Below are 18,750 nucleotides of genomic sequence, written 5' to 3'. Positions count from 1 at the left end.
GTTGTGAGTCAAAAATATACAGGTTAATCCAGAGCTCTTTAAAATTAAATGGGGTAATCTGTATACAGGGTCAGACTGGGCCAGCAGGGCACCGGGAGAAAACCCAGGACTGCTGCCTTCCTCCATCCCTGATGGCCAAGGTTTGTGGGCCCCCAAGCCCCTGCTTCAGGCACCTTTGTTGACCAAGCTCTGCGGACTGGTCTAAGTAACCAACCCCCCAAGCTGAGAACAACAGGCCCAGGAGGAGAGATGAGGTAGACCTTAGAACGCTCGGGGGGAGGGGGAAGTTCATGAAGGGGGTGAGGGTTGTTGGGCCCTTAAGGTGATGGCTTTGGTGGGCCCCGGGCACCAAGTCCAACACTGTCTCTTTACTTAAAAAAGGAAGGGTGGAACCCTAACAAATTAACTGGGGTCCAATCTAATAGTGTAGTCAACAAAATAAAAAAAACAGCTGTTTATTGGCACTTAATAAAAAAAAACACTAATTAAATGACAGACAAAGATTCAGTCTTATTACTTTAAGAGAAATTACACAAAGTTTGTCAGGAACTATCAGGAATCAAACCCTGGACTGTGTGATGATCCTCCTGAGCCACTGGGGACTGTCACCAGCCCAATTTGTATAATCTGTACGTTGTTATATTACTTTTAATAACCTAATACAGAAGATTTGCACCTTGCATTGGATTGCACAAGTCTCATGAGCACAATTTTAACCTGTTTCTGAATTTCTTTCATCACCTTTTAAATCCTTGATATAGAATTAAATATTCCCGTTAGGCTGAAGCACCATGTAAACAGTATTTCTAGTGTATTAGGTCTTTACACTGCATCTAAACTAGATATGATGTAAATTATAGGACAAGCCAGAGGGATGTTAATGAGTAGAATCACTATGGGTTTTTGTGCATTTACTATTTATTGGCTCTATTGCTCTTTAAACATCACACAGAACATGTAAATTTGGAAAATACCGACTTCTGTACTAAATACTTTTACGTATCCCTAAAAAGATTGATCTTTCAGATGTCTCAAATGGTCAGAGATATCTGCATGTATATTCCTAGGTGCCTGTTCTGCTACGGCTGTCTTACTGGAAACTAATGGGAATAAAATGTGGTGCTCATTGCCTACATTGATGCTAGCAGTGTGTCTAACCTGCGCAGGGATAACAAATAGCATAGCTCTGAAGCTACTAATTTATCTTTAGAGAATAATCTTACACAAGTTTTATTCTGTCATCTATTTTCTACAGGCTGTTTGGGTGTCTCTCTGATTCATGTTCTCCATATCTGGCTAAAACCTTGATTAAAAACATATTCATGAATTTATCCAGAAGAAGGATGATTCTAGTTTTTCATTTAATTAATGGTAAATGAATTTAACATCTTGAGATACTGCTTTAAACTACACTATCTGTTTCTAAAGATGAGCTATAACAGGATTTCACTTAGCCCAAAAATATGGCAATATTCTACAGAAAAAAAAAATGTGCCAGGGTTATGCAAAACTATTAAGGTGTCCGGACACGGTCCAATCCTCTGTGGTATCTGACTAATTGGCCAATAGATTGCATGGACAGATACTGTATTTGTATTTGAGAGGCCAAATATTTGTATGGCCTATTGGCCTCCTTCAGGAAGCAAGGACTATTCGTTACTTCTTTGGGCCCAGTTGTTAGTAAATACTTTCCCCCTCTGCACTAGTTGCAATTAGGCTGTAGGCTAGTGGATAACAGAAGAATTTATCCCCTAGGTCAGTGCTGTCCAACTGTCGGCCTGAGGGTAAGCTTTAAAAGTTATCAGCACTGAGATTAACTGGCCTCTGCATTGTCTTTATCTCAAATTCAGACTGTAAACTCCTGCATTGTTCACACCTCTAACCCTCTGCATTGTTCACCCCTGTAAAAACCTCTATTATTCACACCCATAAAACCCTGTACTGTTCACAGCTCAGACCCAGACTGAAAGTTCAGTTGTTTACACCTCATATAAACTGCTGGAGAGGCACAAGCATTGTGTCACTGTATGTAGCACAGTATGAACTGTTCATCTTAGAGTGATCATTATAGGTTTCCTAGTATCCTGCTCTATTCTGCCTTCCCTGTATGTGCCATACTCTGCCTGTCCTATACTTCCTGTGTGTGCTATACTCTGCCTGTCCTATACTTCATGTGTGTGCCATACTCTGCCTGTCCTATACTTCCTGTGTGTGCCATACTCTGCCTGTCCTATACTTCATGTGTGCCATACTCTGCCTGTCCTATACTTCCTGTGTGTGCCATACTCTGCCAGCCCTACGCTACCTGTGTGACGTGAGCCTGGTAGGATTTGTTCTGGGGGTTTGTTAGCATTTGGAAATTGTTATTAGGGGGCCTCTAAGGTGTTCAATAATGTGCTGGTGGGAACTGTGCTATCCACAGGTGAGGATGAGGCATATGGATTTAAGGGTATGTTTTAATATGACTTACATTTTTCACATACGAGTGATGAGTGATATCCCTTCAGTGATTACCAACCATTTGGTTTTTTGGTGTGCTACCACTATTAATCTGGAAACACTCTTAAAAGTTCTTGTGGTAACATGGGTGTGGTTTAGAGTGAGTATACTGTAGTTAAAAAAAGGGAATGATCAACAACGGCCCTCCACCACATAGACCAGAAAAATTCCGTCCCTCTGTACTACAATAGTTGGACAGTACTGCCGTAGGTTATATACACAGAATCATATGAGACAAGACAGGCAAGACAGAATGCCAAGACTTTATGTGCCTGCTCTCATCTAAACTACAGAAACAAAGGTTAGCACTTGGCATTTGCCTAATTAAAACCTAAAAACTGTCTTATTTCAGCTTGTGCTATTTCCATTAATTTCATGAACAGTGAAGAAAGGACTAAATTACTCTCCACAAAACTGTTATAATATGTTATATTAGTCATATCATTATATATTAGGCCTATCCTGCCAGTAAAACTTTTAACTCTCACAAACACAGAAAAATAAACATTTTGGAACACAGTATGTAAGTGTATGCAAATACTTAGAAAGTGGTTCAATAGTTAATAAAGCCATTTTCCATGATACTCAGGCTCATTAACAAATGCAATGATTACAAATTTCTCCATGACTACCATGACCACAAGAAGAGACCTTGTTGAACTGCTTTGGTGTGATTCATGGGAACAAAAGTGAAAAAGAATTCAGTACTTTTTTGTACTTCAATGGTGGCTAATATAATGTTAACAATAAAACCTACAATATCATCCGGTCCAAAACAAAAGCAGACTGAGACTTCAGGCAGGCTTGACTGTGGACCCATCAAAGAAGCAAAGTACAAAGTGCAACACCAGAAACGTAACTAGAGGGGGATGGGCCCTGGTGCGTGACGCACAGCCGGGCCCCCCGCCCCCCTCCATATGAGATTTTCGGCCCGGATTTTAGTGGCGCGCGGGCTGCCAGGGGACCCTGAGGAGGTGCAGGCCCTGGCCTGCTCGCACCCCCTGCTCCCCCGGTAGTTCTGCCACTGTGCAACACTGACTGCTCTGTCATCAACCTCTCCAAGTGGAACTCAGAGTACTCTCAAAGGGATTGACCTTCTGCCCAACAAAAAACCTTGATAAAACAGAGCTCTACAAGCAACATGGAGGCGTTTTTTGGAGATTAAGGCTCAAAGAGTTCTTTCATGGAAGACCAAATGTAACACCAGAGGATAACACAGACAATCTTTTAAACAAAACAAAAAAGAATAGCAACTGGATCCCACAAGCAACCAGGTCAAAACCAGAAACTGGACCAATACATTGATTGTTTCAAAAAAAGGGTTACATCCAATATACTGGCCAGACAAAGAAAGTTAATCTACAATATCAGTATCCAGGAGAAAAATACTATACAGAAAACCAACAAGGACATAATAATTAAACCAGTGGATAAAGGGGGTGCTGTGGTAATAATGGACACCACAGATTACATAAAAGAAGCCAATAGACAACTATCTAACACCACATATTATAAAAGACTGGAAGAGGACCCAACTCATAAATACAGATAAATAAATATAAGATAAATAAAGAAATTAAAACAAGTTATTAGTGGTCTCTCCCCCCGCAGATACACTTAATGGACTTTAGACAGTGAACCCCAGAATTGCTACCTTTTACATGCTACCTTTTACCCAAAATACATAAGGAAGGAAACCCAGGGCGACCCATCATCTCTGGTATTGGAACATTTACTGAGGGCATATATCTGGCTGAGTAGAAAACATCCTGAAGCCAATTGTAAGAAAAACACCCAGCTTTAAACAAGATACCACTGACCTTTTAAACAAACTGGCCAATATAGGTCCACTTCCAGAGGGCACCATCCTAGCTACCATGGATGTGGAGTCTCTGTATACCAACATCCCACATGAAGACGGTATTGCAGCCTGCCAGAACTTCCTAGAAAAAAATCATATGCCCACAGTACCAACTCTACAACAGATCAGATGTATACTGACACACAACTACTTCTATTTAGGGAATGCCATATACCTCCAACTGATGGGAAGTGCTATGGGAAGCAAAATGGCACCTCAGTATGCCAATCTGTTTATGGCCCAGTTAGAGGAAAATTTCCTGGCTTCCTGCAACACCAGGCCCTTAACCTATTTATGGTTTATAGATGACATACTTATCATATGGACGGCATCAGAAAAAGATATATTGGCATTCCACCAAAGATTTAACCAATTCCACCCACCATCAACCTTACCCTTAACCACTCTTACTCACACATCAACTTCTTGGATACAACCATCTACATCAAAAATGGAACCATACAAACATCCCTATACCAAAAACCAACAGGCCGTCCTGCATATCTTATGTGGGACAGTTTTCATCCTCATCACATAAAAAAATCAATTTTGTTTAGCCAGGCTCTGAGATACAACCGGATTTGCTCAAACCTTGATGACAGAAACACTTATCTCCATTCCTTACGGAAAACTTTTGTTAATCATCTGCAGGTTATTGATGATCAAATCCACAGAGCAACTCAAATAACCAGAGACACACTCTTGGATTACAAAGAAAAGACAGAAAACAACAGGGTACCTATTGTAGTTACCTACAATCCATTACTGAACATTATTAGAAAAATAGCCAGAGACCTGCAATCCGTGCTCCATACAGATACCTGACTAAAACAAATATTCCCTGATCTACCTCTCTTGTCTTATAGACAACCACCTAATCTGAGGAAAATGATTGTCAGAAGTGCTCTTCCTAAAACAACTAAAGCAGGTGCATTTCCCTGCAACAACAGATGTGAAACCTGAAAATACATCCTGTGCAAAGATTAAGTTGCTATTCCGAATACACAAAAAGTCTACACCATTCTGGACTACTATTCGTGTGCTTCATCCAATGTGGTATACATGATTACATGTACTAGGTGCTCTACAGGAGGCATATACATTGGTGAAACAGGACAAAAATTGAGCACAAGGATGAACCATCACAGACATAAAATCAACACCAAATCATGTGACACACCAGTGGGGCAACACTTCTACAGTCAAAATCACAGTCTTCAGGACATGCAGGTCTTAATTCTAAAAGGGTACTTTAAAACTGAACGGGAAAGGAAGATTTATGAATTCAAATGTATGGAGTTATTTAATACATTAAGACAGGGCCTTAATTTAGGGTCAGGTTTCATGTCACACTAGGTGACCTGACTGAATCCAGACACCTGGACTATTTACAACCCATCCTAATTCATTGTATTATCTCTACATTTGATCTCTATCTATCTGTAACTTCCTTATTTATTGCCCATGAATACCTTGAATACCTTTCACTGATCTAACGGATTATATGCCGTGCCTTTCTAGCTTTCCTTTGTATTTTGCCTGACAAAGGGGCCTTGGTGCTCCTAAAGCTTGCAATGTATTTTTATTGTTAGCATTAGCCTGCTGAGACTAATGATACTTAGCTTGGAGCCCCTCACCATGTATAAGAGAAATCTAGGAACAATAAAAACCCCATTTACTACTTTCCCAGCCTGTGCATCTGGCATGAGGTGCAATTCCCAGTGCAAGCCAGCCATCTTTACTGCCTGCCATATGTCCAGCAGTTATAGACAGCGAATACAATAATAATAATAATTGTAATAATATTACAAGTAGGCACTAAGTGGGCTGCAAATGGAATAGGATTCCCCTCTAAAATGTGTTTTTAGTATCATAATGGAATGTACAATACACCTGTGCTTTGTTTCTTATGCATAAAGTCTTTGCATATCAGTTACGGCACAGAAATTAAATTATTTCATCACTTTGTCACTCTTCCATCTTTCTGAACATGTTTAATATCAGTATGAAATAGAAAAATCTCCAAAAAACTTTAATATTATCTTACCTTGAGTGAATATACAAAGTACCACTCCACATAATACACTGATAAAAAAGAAAAACAGTTCCCAAAGGGAACAGGAGCAATCTATCCACAATAATATGCGCGCTTGGGCAACAATCTATTACCTGCAATGTAGGTTTCAGATATTTGATTGCCCATCTTCTGGGACATATATATTTTTACAATTTATATCTCACAGCCTCTACAAATCAAGATTCCAGAACAGCTACTTGGAGTTTTTCCGCAGCATCTGCACAAATTTCCCTATGAATTATGCACTAAATGAATTTATTTGGGAAACAGTTTAGAAAATCATTGCAGATACTAGGTCAAGTGAATATAAGCACACTTTAGATAGTAGTTTACTTCTTAATTGATTATATGAAATGAATAAAATGCAAAGAAAAACAGATATTGATCTCTAGTAGATCTGCAGCAAATACTTCAACCCCCATTCTCCATGCAATACTTTTTTTGTTTTTTGGTTGTACACTGTACTAAGTGACCATCAGATGCACTACTGAAAACTGCATATATGGAGAACAAATTTATAAAATAAAACCCTGAATGAAGATTGAGGGTAAATCTTGAATACCTACCAGTCCTCCTAGAAACATCTACAACATTTCTAAGGGTCAGTGTCACATTTCATATTTCATATACGTACACTGATTGCTAATAATTAATGTGAATTGATTAACAAAAATGTCCTGTTTAGTCATTTTTTATGTATAGTTGAGTCACAGCAAGCGACCCACTACTGCCTGTCAGTGTTGCAGGGGAATACTCCAAACCCCCAAACTTAGCCCTATAAGTACTGATCATCCATAGGTGAACCATATTGTGTACATTATTAGTACAAACCTATATTAGAGGAAATGCCTCCCGGCAAATTTCTACATATACTACAGAGGTTCAGTAGGCCTATGGAAAGGCTACCCAAGAAGTAAATACATACGTACACTAAAGAAATACATCCAGCATGAAAGGGACATCTGTTAGCTACAATAAAAATGGAAACCATGAAGAAGGAAGGGAGATCCCTTTACAAAACTGTACACAGGGCAGCCATCAGGGGGGACAGGGGGGAGAGTTGTAGGGGGCCCGAGGGTAAGGGGGCCCAGCCATGCCGCACTTACTTGATTAGTCGGGCCCCCCATCTTTCTGAGAGCTGCTGACTTCGGTAAGGCATGGACGTTTAAGGGGCCCTGGCCACCAATTTTCTTAAAATGTGTGTGGGGGGGCTGGCCACCAATTTTGGCCACCAATTTTTTTTTTCTCATGTGGGGTCCTAGCCACCAATATTTTTTAATGGGGGGCCCTGGCCACAAATGTTTTTTTATGGGGGGCTCTGACAACCAATATCTTTTTCTTTTTTTTTAACATGTGGGAACTCTAGCCACCAATATTTTTTTTGTTTTTTTACTGTGTGGTGGGGAGGGCGGACCTGTAGGTGGGTCTTGCGGTGGGCGCAGCCCAGGGGGCCCAGGAAATTTTGTTGTATGGGGCCCTGCGATTTCTGATGGCGGTCCTGACTGTACAACTTGAATAGAGTAGGACTAGGGATGTCGCGGACTGTTCGGCGGCGAACTTGTTCGCGCGAACATCGGCTGTTCGCGTCCGCCAATAGGCCAATAGGCGTTCGCGTCAAAATCGTTCGACCATTCGACCATTCGATCGCTAAAATCGAACGATTTTCGTTCGATTCGAACGAAAATCGTTCGATCGAACGATTAAAATCCTTCGATCGTTCGAATCGAACGATTTTCGGATGTTCGAAGTTCGCGAACTGTTCGCGAACTGTTCGCATTTTTTGCCGGTGTTCGCGAACGGCGTTCGCGAACACATTATCGGCGGTTCGCTACATCCCTAAGTAGGACATGCATGCTATGTATTATCCAGAACTGTCACTGATCTAAAACTTGGCAATTCTATTTCCAATAGCCTTCAATTTAAATAAGCTATTTTGCATTGATTCACATTTTATCAATACAATAAAAAAAATACCTTGTACTTAATTTTTAACTAAACTGGTATAAATCTATTCTGATGGCAAAGCTGTTGAGCTTGTAACATTTTAATGTTCTTAAGAGGCCGTAAGACATAGCTTTCCATTTTACAAAAAGATCACTTATCCAAAAAACACCGGGACCCAAGCCTTCTGAATAATAGATCAGAGCCACATTTCTGTTAAGGGCCCAGAAGCAGAAAATTAGACTTCAAGCGATCTGTGCACAGAAGGCTTAGATTAGGATAAAAACATCTGGATGAAAGAAATTCTTACAAACATAGTCTGCCAGTACAAGGAATACTCATTTAAAGACCTGTGTGTAATTATTAAATACATAGCTCAAGGATTTGCATATAACTCCTGTTAGGTACTTTGTATCCCAAATAAAAAAAAGCCAGTCCAGATTGTGCAGGATTAGTGTCTCTCCCCAAGCAGAAGGACCTTAGAAACGGTGTGTTCCTCAAAGATAAAGTGCCTGTTTCTTTCTTTTTCCTTTCTTAACATTGAGGTTAAACATAAATAATCTGACTTTCATTTCTCTGTATTTGTTTCCCAAGAAAATATATCAAGTTTCTTGTTTTAAAATATGTATTCTTCCTCATTTCCTAATTGTATTACTCACAACATAAATGAGCAGGCAGCAAGTTTTTAAATATAATTTGATTTGTTATTAGTTTCATTTCTCAGTCAATAAATTGATAATAGCAATAAATTACCCGCATAACTTCATATGGGGAGAAGATATAATTTATTTTCTCTTACTTTTCTTCTAGTTTCTATGAAGGTGTTACTGTTTAAAATAGAGGTTCTAGTTCTACCCAAGCAGTAACAATATTATTTCATAGGCTTGTGCTCAGAAAGATAGTAGCTGCAGGTCTAGTATTTACCAGAGCAACGACCTGTGGCATATAAATATTTTACAGCAGTGCAGGTTTTACTTGGGCACAGGACTCTTTAAACAGTAGAATATGTAGCCCCTATCATTGGCACATTCTCCCACTTCTTCTAAAGGGCATGAAAGTGAAAATTCAAAGTAGATTTACCAAAAAAGCTAATTCCCTTCAACATCGCCAATTTACTAAAAGGAGAATAGGACACATTTAGAGCATTAACTTCATAGTGGTGAACATTCTCTTTGCATTGGCATGAATTCACATCTCTTCTCCAAGTAAAATTTCTCTAGTGAATATTTTTCAATTTACTAAAAGCACAAGAACAAATTTTCATCAAGAGAAATTTCTTCAGGTTCAGGCTGGTGAACTTTCATTATAAAGATAAAGCAGCCACTTTTGCATCTGCAGACTCATTTTCCACATATATTTTTTCTTTATGGCCAAAATTATCCAAAGAATGTTACCAATTACTACTGTACAGAGAAAATATACTGGAGAATTTGCACAGAAAATTTTCTACCAGGTGAACTAAAGTGAACTTTGGTGAAGCCAGAAACAACATCTAGGTCCATAATACTAGTGTAGTCCACTTATACCACAAAAGAGTATACACTTTAAGGGGATTATTTATTAAAGTTCGAATGCCAAAAACCTGAAAAATTTGTGTTTTTTTACTATATATTTTAGTGGAAAAAAAACCTAGATTTTTTCTGCATTTATTATACCCCAATGATGAAAAAAGTCAGAATCCAAAAATCAGGAATCTCAGATCTGCTGAGGTTGCGCCGGTTTCATGTAATAATCTGAAAATTTCATGGTTTAAGGAAGAAATCAGAAACAAATCCGAGTTTGTATGATTCAATATGATTTATTTTTTCCATGATTTTTTTGGGTTTCTTCCTGCACAGGACATTTTTTAGAAAATGTATTGATAAACAAGGGGAAAAAACCTGTGCGGATTTGGTCGGAGTAGTTTTCAGAAAATAATTAGTTAAATTCGGACTTTGATAAATGGGCCTCTAAGTCATGTGATGGCTGGGGCAATATTAATTGCATGTTCTAGATAAGCATACTCTTCTCATTTGAGGGAAGTCATCATACTGCAGCATGGTAAGTGTAGGAATGGGGGATGATAGGCAGCAGGCTAATTTAGGAGACAAGGCTCGGTTCACCTTCAAGTTAACTTTTAGGGCAAAGACACATGTGGTTTTTGAATTATTTGCCTTCATCTTCCCAGTTTTCAAATGGGGGTCACTGACCCCAGCATCCAAAAAACGATTGCTCTCTGAGGTTACAGTAGAACAGGGCAATTGCAGTTAGATGGCTGAGTGTAGGTCAGCAACAGATAAAAGACTACAGTTCAGTACCCTATGACATTTTAACAACCATTTGCTATTGAACTGTTCCTTCTTTTTAAGAAATTCACCACTGTATTTAGTTTATACGTTAAAACTTTGTAAATGAATATAAATAGTAAAAACTATTGGAAGGAACATGAATATACAGGACCCACTAGTGCCATTGTCACACTTACATAAAAAACCCAATAATTCAGTAATGTGAGAAAGCTTTATTTGTACAAACCAAAACATGTTACAGATCAGTGTCCTCATTTTCCAGCTATATATTCATCTTTACAGCATCGTGTGAAATTCAGGCTACACTTCCAAGCAGTTTACAATATATTCTTCATCTTCCTCTGGCTTGAGATCTCTCATTTCAGGGAGCCTGTATGAAAATAAAACAAAACCTTTCTTAACATAGAAAGCCATTACATTCCAGTTCTCAAACCGAGGCAGTTACCACAGCTAATCTTGGAAGGAGTAACAATTATAAGCGTTGCTTCATGAATTTGCTGCGGCTGGAGATAAGACCATCAGAAGCTTTCATTACGGTTACAATTTAGTCATGGTGATTTGGGATCAAAGTTTGTTATTCATTAAATGCCAGCAAATTAATGGTTTGAAAATATGACATTATTCGTGTCTACCTTAAAGGAAAACATAACCTTCTTTTTAATTTTCCTTTACATTTGTCTAATGGAAATATTAAGAGATGGATTTCTATTTCTGTTAGAAGCTGACAATGGTTTTCATTAATAAAGATGTTACTTGCCCTGGTTTTAGATTCAGATTGTTCTCCAACAGCAAGCAATAGCATATATATTCCTTCAATAAATGGCCGTATATTATGGTGTGAAAAAAGTAAGTGCAACTTAACTGGGGGCAATCTAAAGTTAATAACTGTTTGCACAAAAGGTTTGACTGAAGGAATGCCCCTATTAGTTCTTTAAGATTGGTGATCTTCTGTGTAATGTGGGGACTGTATTCAAATGTGAATTATTTGGATCTTTTATATGCTCATATTTAATAGCTTTAAAGATACATCACATCTGTTTTATGATAAAGTGGAGCAACAATGCTGCTTCCCAAGACATGTATATTTAAACCTACTCTTTGGGTCAAAGTTAAATCCATACTTTCACTATTACATCAAAAACAAACTATTTGGTCTGCCTACAGTACACTGATATTCAATACATATAATACACAACAGCCATGAATATCCTGTAAATTATATCCTTATAATACACAAAAGCCATGAATATCTTGTTAATTATATCCATATAAACGGTGAGTTCTGATGTCATCAGTTATAAACGGTGAGTAGTGATGTCATTTCTGTCACATGACTCACTGAAACTTGTGTATTATAATAAATAAAGTACCCCCTGTTGCAAAATATGAGGATATTAGAAGTTACCTCGGAGTTCCATGACCTCGTGTTTTTATATGGTCATGAAACTCCTCTGTCACTTATAATATCTTTATATTTTACAAGAGGGGGTAATTTATTCACTATATAAACAATGCTTAGTGATGTCATTGGTTATAATCAGAGCTTAGTGATGTCATTTCTGTCAAATGACTCACTGAAATTTGTGTATTATAATAAATAAAGTACCCCCTGTTGCAAAATATGAGGATATTAGAAATGACCTCTTAGTTCCATGACCTGTATAAAAACACTCGGCCTTCGGCCTCGTGCTTTTATATGGCCATGGAACTCCTCGGTATTCATTCACTATATAATACATAAGCACCATGAATATCTGGTAAATGATATACTACTAAATGGTGCTTAGTGATGTAATTTCTGTCACATGACTCACTGAAACTTGTGTATTATAATAAAAAAAATACCCCCTGTTGCAAAATATGAGGATATTAGAAGTCCTCGCAATTTCATGACCTGTATAAAAGCACTTGTCCGTCTCTATATATATTTAGCTAGTGCTACTGTTAAACTGAATAGCTTAAATTTAATTAAAGTGCTTTTGGACACTCATATAAAGCCTTCATTCAATCTATGTGAAACTTCTCCCCCCAAGGAAACTACTATACACAAAGGGTGATATTGTAGAAACATGATAGCTATTTCATGTTCCTACAATATCACTCTTACAGTATAGCAATGTTGCCTTGAAATACTCACATTTTCATTCCTATTGTTGTAGCCATCATTTTCCTTATGCATTGCCTTAAAATAAGTGACATGATTTGCTGTCATTCCACTTTTACCATTTTTTTCTTCTTTAGTCTTTCATGATCTATTTTGTCATTGCCCTCTTGTGCTTTTTAAATGTCTCTCATTTGTCTGTGTATTACTTTGTGTATTTTCTCCAGAAGTGAAGGCAGTAATGAAGTCTTTTTTTCACCCATGACCAATAAAATTCCGATATATTAGGCCACTTTCATCTAGTACAAACTGAATCTCTGTGCAGAGAAGATTTTCTTTTTTTGCTGATTTAGTGCATTTTTTTCCTTGCTTGAAAACCATTTGAAATTATGAAGTCTGGCTTCTTTTCCTTTTTTCTTTGGCAGTAGATTACCATACAGCCTTTAGGTTTCGTATGGATTTATGTATAATGATGGGTGAATTTATTCGCCAGGTGCGAATTTCCGCAATTCGCCACGGGCGAATAAATTCACAAAACCGCCGCAAAAATTTGCAGACGTCAAAAAAAAAATGGACGCCAGCGTCCGTTTCCTTATCAACATGCAGCTTGTGCCATGGTCACTGAAAGTGAATTATGCACTTACTGATGAGAGGCACAGATCAAACATCCCACCCACCCTCCCCTTTATTGCATATTTTATGAAATGCCAGGAGTTTCTTTTTATGCTCTCATATTATCTATTAATAAGCAAATGTGGATGTATTCCTGCATATACTGTGGTTTTGGTACTGTTATACAGTATAAACATGAGAAAGTTTTCATGTTATAATTCATGTTAAATGAATGTCAAACGCTTGATCCAGGGAATGTTTTCCATTGGGGTCAGGAAGGAATTTATTCCTTCTTGAGGCATAATTGGCAGTGGCTTAAGGCTGTTTTTTTTTTCCTTCCTCTGGATCAAAACAGTGGATATATGATACTGTTTTTAAGTTTTTATTTGTCACAGCAGTAGTAGGACCTTGCCAGAGTACTGCACAGGCAAATTTAGAAGAGGGAGAAAGGAGGTTCTCTCATGTGACTGCACAGTGGGTTGATTGATACAGACGCTATTACTGCTTGTGCTAGGTAACAGCCTATCATCCTATCCTATCCTATCATCGACACACTGCAGATTTCGGGCCGACAGCAGGGCTGCTGAACTTCTTTTATGGTGGGAGATGCAGCTCCTGCTCTCCTCCTCTCTGTAGGTAGAGGCAGCCTAATACTAAGTGGTGGATATAATGACATAGTGCTGAGCTCAAGTGAGGAGCAGCAGTAGCGATCCCTTATGGAATTCTGGTTTTGAATATTGCCTTGGGGTGAGGCTGGCAAGGTCCTATTTATTTGATAAAATGTTAATAAATGCTGTGGTCATTTTACACCATTTCTGGCTCCTAGTGTTTCATTACGGTATGTAACAATAGGGTTCAATGGAAAGGCTGAAGATGAAGGGTCAATTAAGGAGTCTCCTTGTCAATATAATGTTTTGTGTGTGGCAAGGGTGCAAAATAATATTTTCAGTATTGTTCTACCACAAGCCAGTGGTCAAATATCAGACAACTGTATTGCCAAAACAATTTGCAGACCTGTGAATCAATGATTTTTATTACAGGTTATATTGACAAAATAAGGAGTCATAGTGCACAATTTTATTGTGGAGAAAAGTGAAGATCTTCGTAATTATCTGCAACCTTTAGCCCTGTCTTCTATTTGTTAAATTACTTTTTCCAGCTTCATACCTACAAGAACGGCATGCCTGTGCTGACTGAGAAAGAGTTGTTGGCTAATGAAGCATATAGCATGGTTTTTGTCAGCCTGTTCATGATAATGAAAAGATTTAATGAAATGGATAAAGAAATGCAAATATCATTCAGGAATGATTCTGACTGGTTTCATAATGCAAACAAATATTTATTTTCAACTTTGCAGGCTCACTATATATGCATTTTGCATCCTCTGCTTACGATCTTACACTATAAAGACCTGGCTAAATTAACCTCAATAACCACAGCCTTATAGTGTGCAGAATATGAGAACTGTATCTAATTCAGTGTAGGTACTTATACACTGTGAATTGAAGCAACTGTCACCCTTTTATTTATGTCTACAAATCCCCTGTCTACAGATACTGTAACCTCTTACTGACAAGGGCCTACACTATCCTGTGCCACTTAACACAAAGTTAAATGTAATTCTGTGTATGTTGTGTTTGTTTCATTGTTCTCTTTGTCTGTTGTATTGTTTGATATGTATACCACAACTGCATATACAACATGTACTATACCACTACATATATACTACCAGTGCTACATAAATAACATTACATATAAAGGAAATGTTTTTCTTTCAATTCATTTATGGTAGACCACTAATGGGCAGAAAATAATCTATATATTTAAATAGGAGTCTAGTTGTCCTTGACACTGTTTAAATTCTAAAATATAGTACTTGAGCTACTTTCATAAATGAGCTAAACAAGCTTATGCCAATACACGTTGGAAAAATCAACTGATCGAATTCACTTAGCAGCTGATTGGATCACAAATTGTCAGTGATTAGCAGTAATGATTTGATTCTTGATTTTTAACAGCGGTAACATAGTTTGTACTAAAAGTCAAAATGACATAACATAATAATGTTGCTAATATTTGTCCAAAGGAATTACATTTCAATGTTATAGTGCCCTATTGAAAATGTGTGGTTTCTTCTCTGTATTAATATGTAAATGCTTATTCTGTAATACTTTCAAACCGAGCATAAAATGACCAATTCTTTGTTGAGAAACTTACACAAGAGGTCCACTGCACTCAACCCATTATCAATATATTAAGGACATTGAAACATTTTGTGCCTTAAGCTACTAAAAAAATAATATAATGCAATATAATCAAGCCGGCCAACTACTTCAAAGTCATCCCTGGTATGGCCAGTCCTATGCTCAACTTTCATCTGATTCATTAAGAATTCAATTGCTTCATTATACATTTTACACAGGGACTAAGTTTTACCCACCACTTACTTGCTGCTTTCAAAGTAAAACTCCCAAACTTATATTATAGGCCACCAGTGGGATCACCTGACTATAGCTGGAAATGATGGGAGATACAACATAGAGCTGGTCACTGCTCCTGTATAAATTATTACAAACAAGGGAAAGTTGTGCTCACCACTAATGTTTAAAAACATTAAGCAGGGGTGCATTAAAACATTTTGTGCTTTATGGCTTTCATATATTGCAACTGTATATTGCAATATATGGACAAGCAATCCCTGTTTTGTTTAAAGGGTAGGGCATTTTTAGTAGCTTAAAGGGGACCTGTCACCCTAAAAAATAATTCCAAATTCTTTATCATCATGTTAGCTGAAATAAACTTTACTTACACTATATGTATAATTCCTTCAGTCTTGGAACTACACTATCACAGCAAGCAGGCAGGAGCCATTTTGTGGACACAATAAGATTAATTTTGTATCACCCTAAAAATCTTGTGTAAGCCCCAGAATGGGGAATGTAATGCCAATGCACAATGCCCTACATAATTATGGAGCCTGAGGAGGGAAGGGACAATGTGAAAAGTGCAGTGATATGTAGGAAGTGCTGAATGGAAAGTGAAAGTAATTGACTGCCCCACCTCTTTGCCTCAGGCATAGAGGCGGGGCAGATAATATTTGATTGATAGCTCAAATATTTAAATACCTTAAAATGAGTGGTGAGCACAACTTTCTATTGCATGTTCATAAACTTAACATTTTTAGAATGTGACTTGTGTTTACCTTGTTCTTCTTCATTTTTTCTCAGATACTTCATCATTATGCTAGTTACATCATCTTCACTGCCTTCTGCTTCCGGCCTTTTACTTTCCTGGGCCATTTCTGAAGTCACTGCTTTCCCAGAATGGCCTTCTCCTTCTAGTCTTTGAAACTGTGGCCGCATTTTGATGCTGTCTGCACTTTTGCAAGAGATTACTGAACCAGAAGATGATGATGAATCTGAGAGATTGCCGAGATCTTCCCTAATGTTTGAACTTTTCTTTAATGCACTTTTTAAGCCACCAGAGGAAAGTTTGTGCTCATTTAAAGGCAGGTCTCCAAAATGAACACTCAGTGGCCTCTGGCCTTCTTTTCTATCCCTGGAATATTTTGATATATTTTGAACTGACTCAGCCTTTCGAAGAGCTGGGAGGATGTCATCACCATCATCTGGCAATTTCCTCTCATAACGAAGACTTGGTAGCTTGGTGTGATAGCTTGAACTATCATCATTATCCTCATCTGTTAAACTGGAAAACCGTTTATTTTGAAAAACAAGAGGTTGCTTCCCAAAATCATTTTCTGCAGCTTCCTCAACTGGGGTTTCAATACATTTTCTCCAAGGTTTAAGCCTTGAAGGAACACTGTCTTCTTCTAAAACTGATGATTGTTTGATGCCTACTGTACTATGAGGATTTTGAAGAGACTCACAGGATCCAAACTTTGCCATTTTTTTTAATGCTGGTGACATAGTGGGGTCATTGCCTTCTGATGGCAAGCAGCGAAGACTTGCTGAACGCATTAACCCTTTACTCATAGAAGGCCTCTCATCTGAAATCTTCCCTAATGTTAAGGAGAAATCATCATCATCATCATTTTTCAGGTTTGTGCAGCGTCTGAGTGATGAAGCACCAGTTGTCCTATAAATAGGTAATGAAGAGGTATCTTCTAAAACTAGGGATGTTTGATCCTTTTCAGCAGATCTCTTCTTTCTAAGCTCATCTAGGAAGTCAGAAAGAGCAGAAGATGATCTTGAATATGTATCTTCAGTTGGTGAAGTGAATTTTCGATTTAGTGTTGGGGTTAGGTTCCCAGCCTTAAGATCAGATTGTTTTACTATGTTCTCAGATTCAACAGCCGTAACATTGCTTCCATAAAGTTTTCCTCTACTACTTAATGATGAACTAGGTCTACTTATATCTTCATCTTTCATTTCCTTCAGCCTGCAAAACATAATTGAGATTGATTGATTAATTGATGCTTCTTATGAGAATAGTATGATATATACATGATTAGAAGCAGCAGCAGACACAAATTAATAAAAAAAAAATGCTATAAATAGTGTTGTATGACCCTGAATGTGGTAATGGGTAACTTTTTATATATATATCCCTGCTTAAAAAAGGGATAAATTAGTAGATTGATAATTGTGGCTCACATATCTGTTCTTACTAAACCATAAACCCAATAAATAACTTGATAATGTACTTATATACAAATAATGTACATGCTCAGAAAGAACAGGCATATACCATGATAAGGTTAATTTGGAAATCATATAAAGTGTAAACAAATTAGCACTCTTGAAAATATTCTGCAAATTATTGTAATATGTAGGGGTCACCATTATACAATAATAAAGAAAAACATCTTCAGATAACTGTGATTTATTCATATAGCATCAATATGTGCTGAATGGTGCAGGTAGAGGCAATAGTTAATGCTTTGAAGGAATATAAAATATCAGCAGTGAAATAAATAATCTGTGATTTGCTGTTCAGAGATAGCAATCTAAGGGGATTATGTGGTACATGCAACAAAGAACAGAATGAGTAGGTTGCAATTTAGCTCATTTTAACAACTGGGACCAAGAAGATTATCTTTTCATCCCTTTTGGGTAAAATAGGATTTTAAGAATAATATGGTAATTTTTTCAAATTACCTTTTTTAGGTACTATGTAAATGGTTGCATTTTGTAGAGAAATATAGAAAAAGGAAGACACTTATTCAGAAAACATAGAAATATACTGTATATAGTTACATATATATATATATATATATATATATATATATATATATATATATATATATAATATATATATATATATATATATATATATATATATATATATATATATATATATATATATACAGGTATAGGATCCCTTATCCGTAAACCTGATATCCAGAAAG

The 18,750-nt window shown here is 37.3% G+C and overlaps 1 protein-coding gene across 2 annotated transcripts in view; it reads right to left on the bottom strand.

Annotated features, from left to right (window-relative positions):
- Nucleotides 1-10,863: 10,863 nt before the first annotated feature.
- LOC108715734 (unconventional myosin-XVIIIb) overlaps nucleotides 10,864-18,750 on the bottom strand; it is a 292,122-nt gene continuing 284,235 nt past the window's right edge. For both annotated transcript variants that reach the window (XM_041566121.1, XM_018261163.2), the window contains 2 exons: nucleotides 16,582-17,780; nucleotides 10,864-11,036 (listed from right to left, as the gene is read on the bottom strand). In XM_041566121.1, coding sequence (XP_041422055.1) covers nucleotides 11,023-11,036; nucleotides 16,582-17,780 — 1,213 coding nt within the window. In that variant the 3' untranslated portion in view covers nucleotides 10,864-11,022. The remainder of the gene's footprint in view (nucleotides 11,037-16,581; nucleotides 17,781-18,750) is intronic.

The sequence above is a fragment of the Xenopus laevis genome, chromosome 1L, assembly GCF_017654675.1.
Source record: "Xenopus laevis strain J_2021 chromosome 1L, Xenopus_laevis_v10.1, whole genome shotgun sequence".
NCBI classification, from domain to species: Eukaryota; Metazoa; Chordata; class Amphibia; order Anura; family Pipidae; genus Xenopus; species Xenopus laevis.
This window is presented reverse-complemented; position numbering and strand designations above follow the sequence as displayed.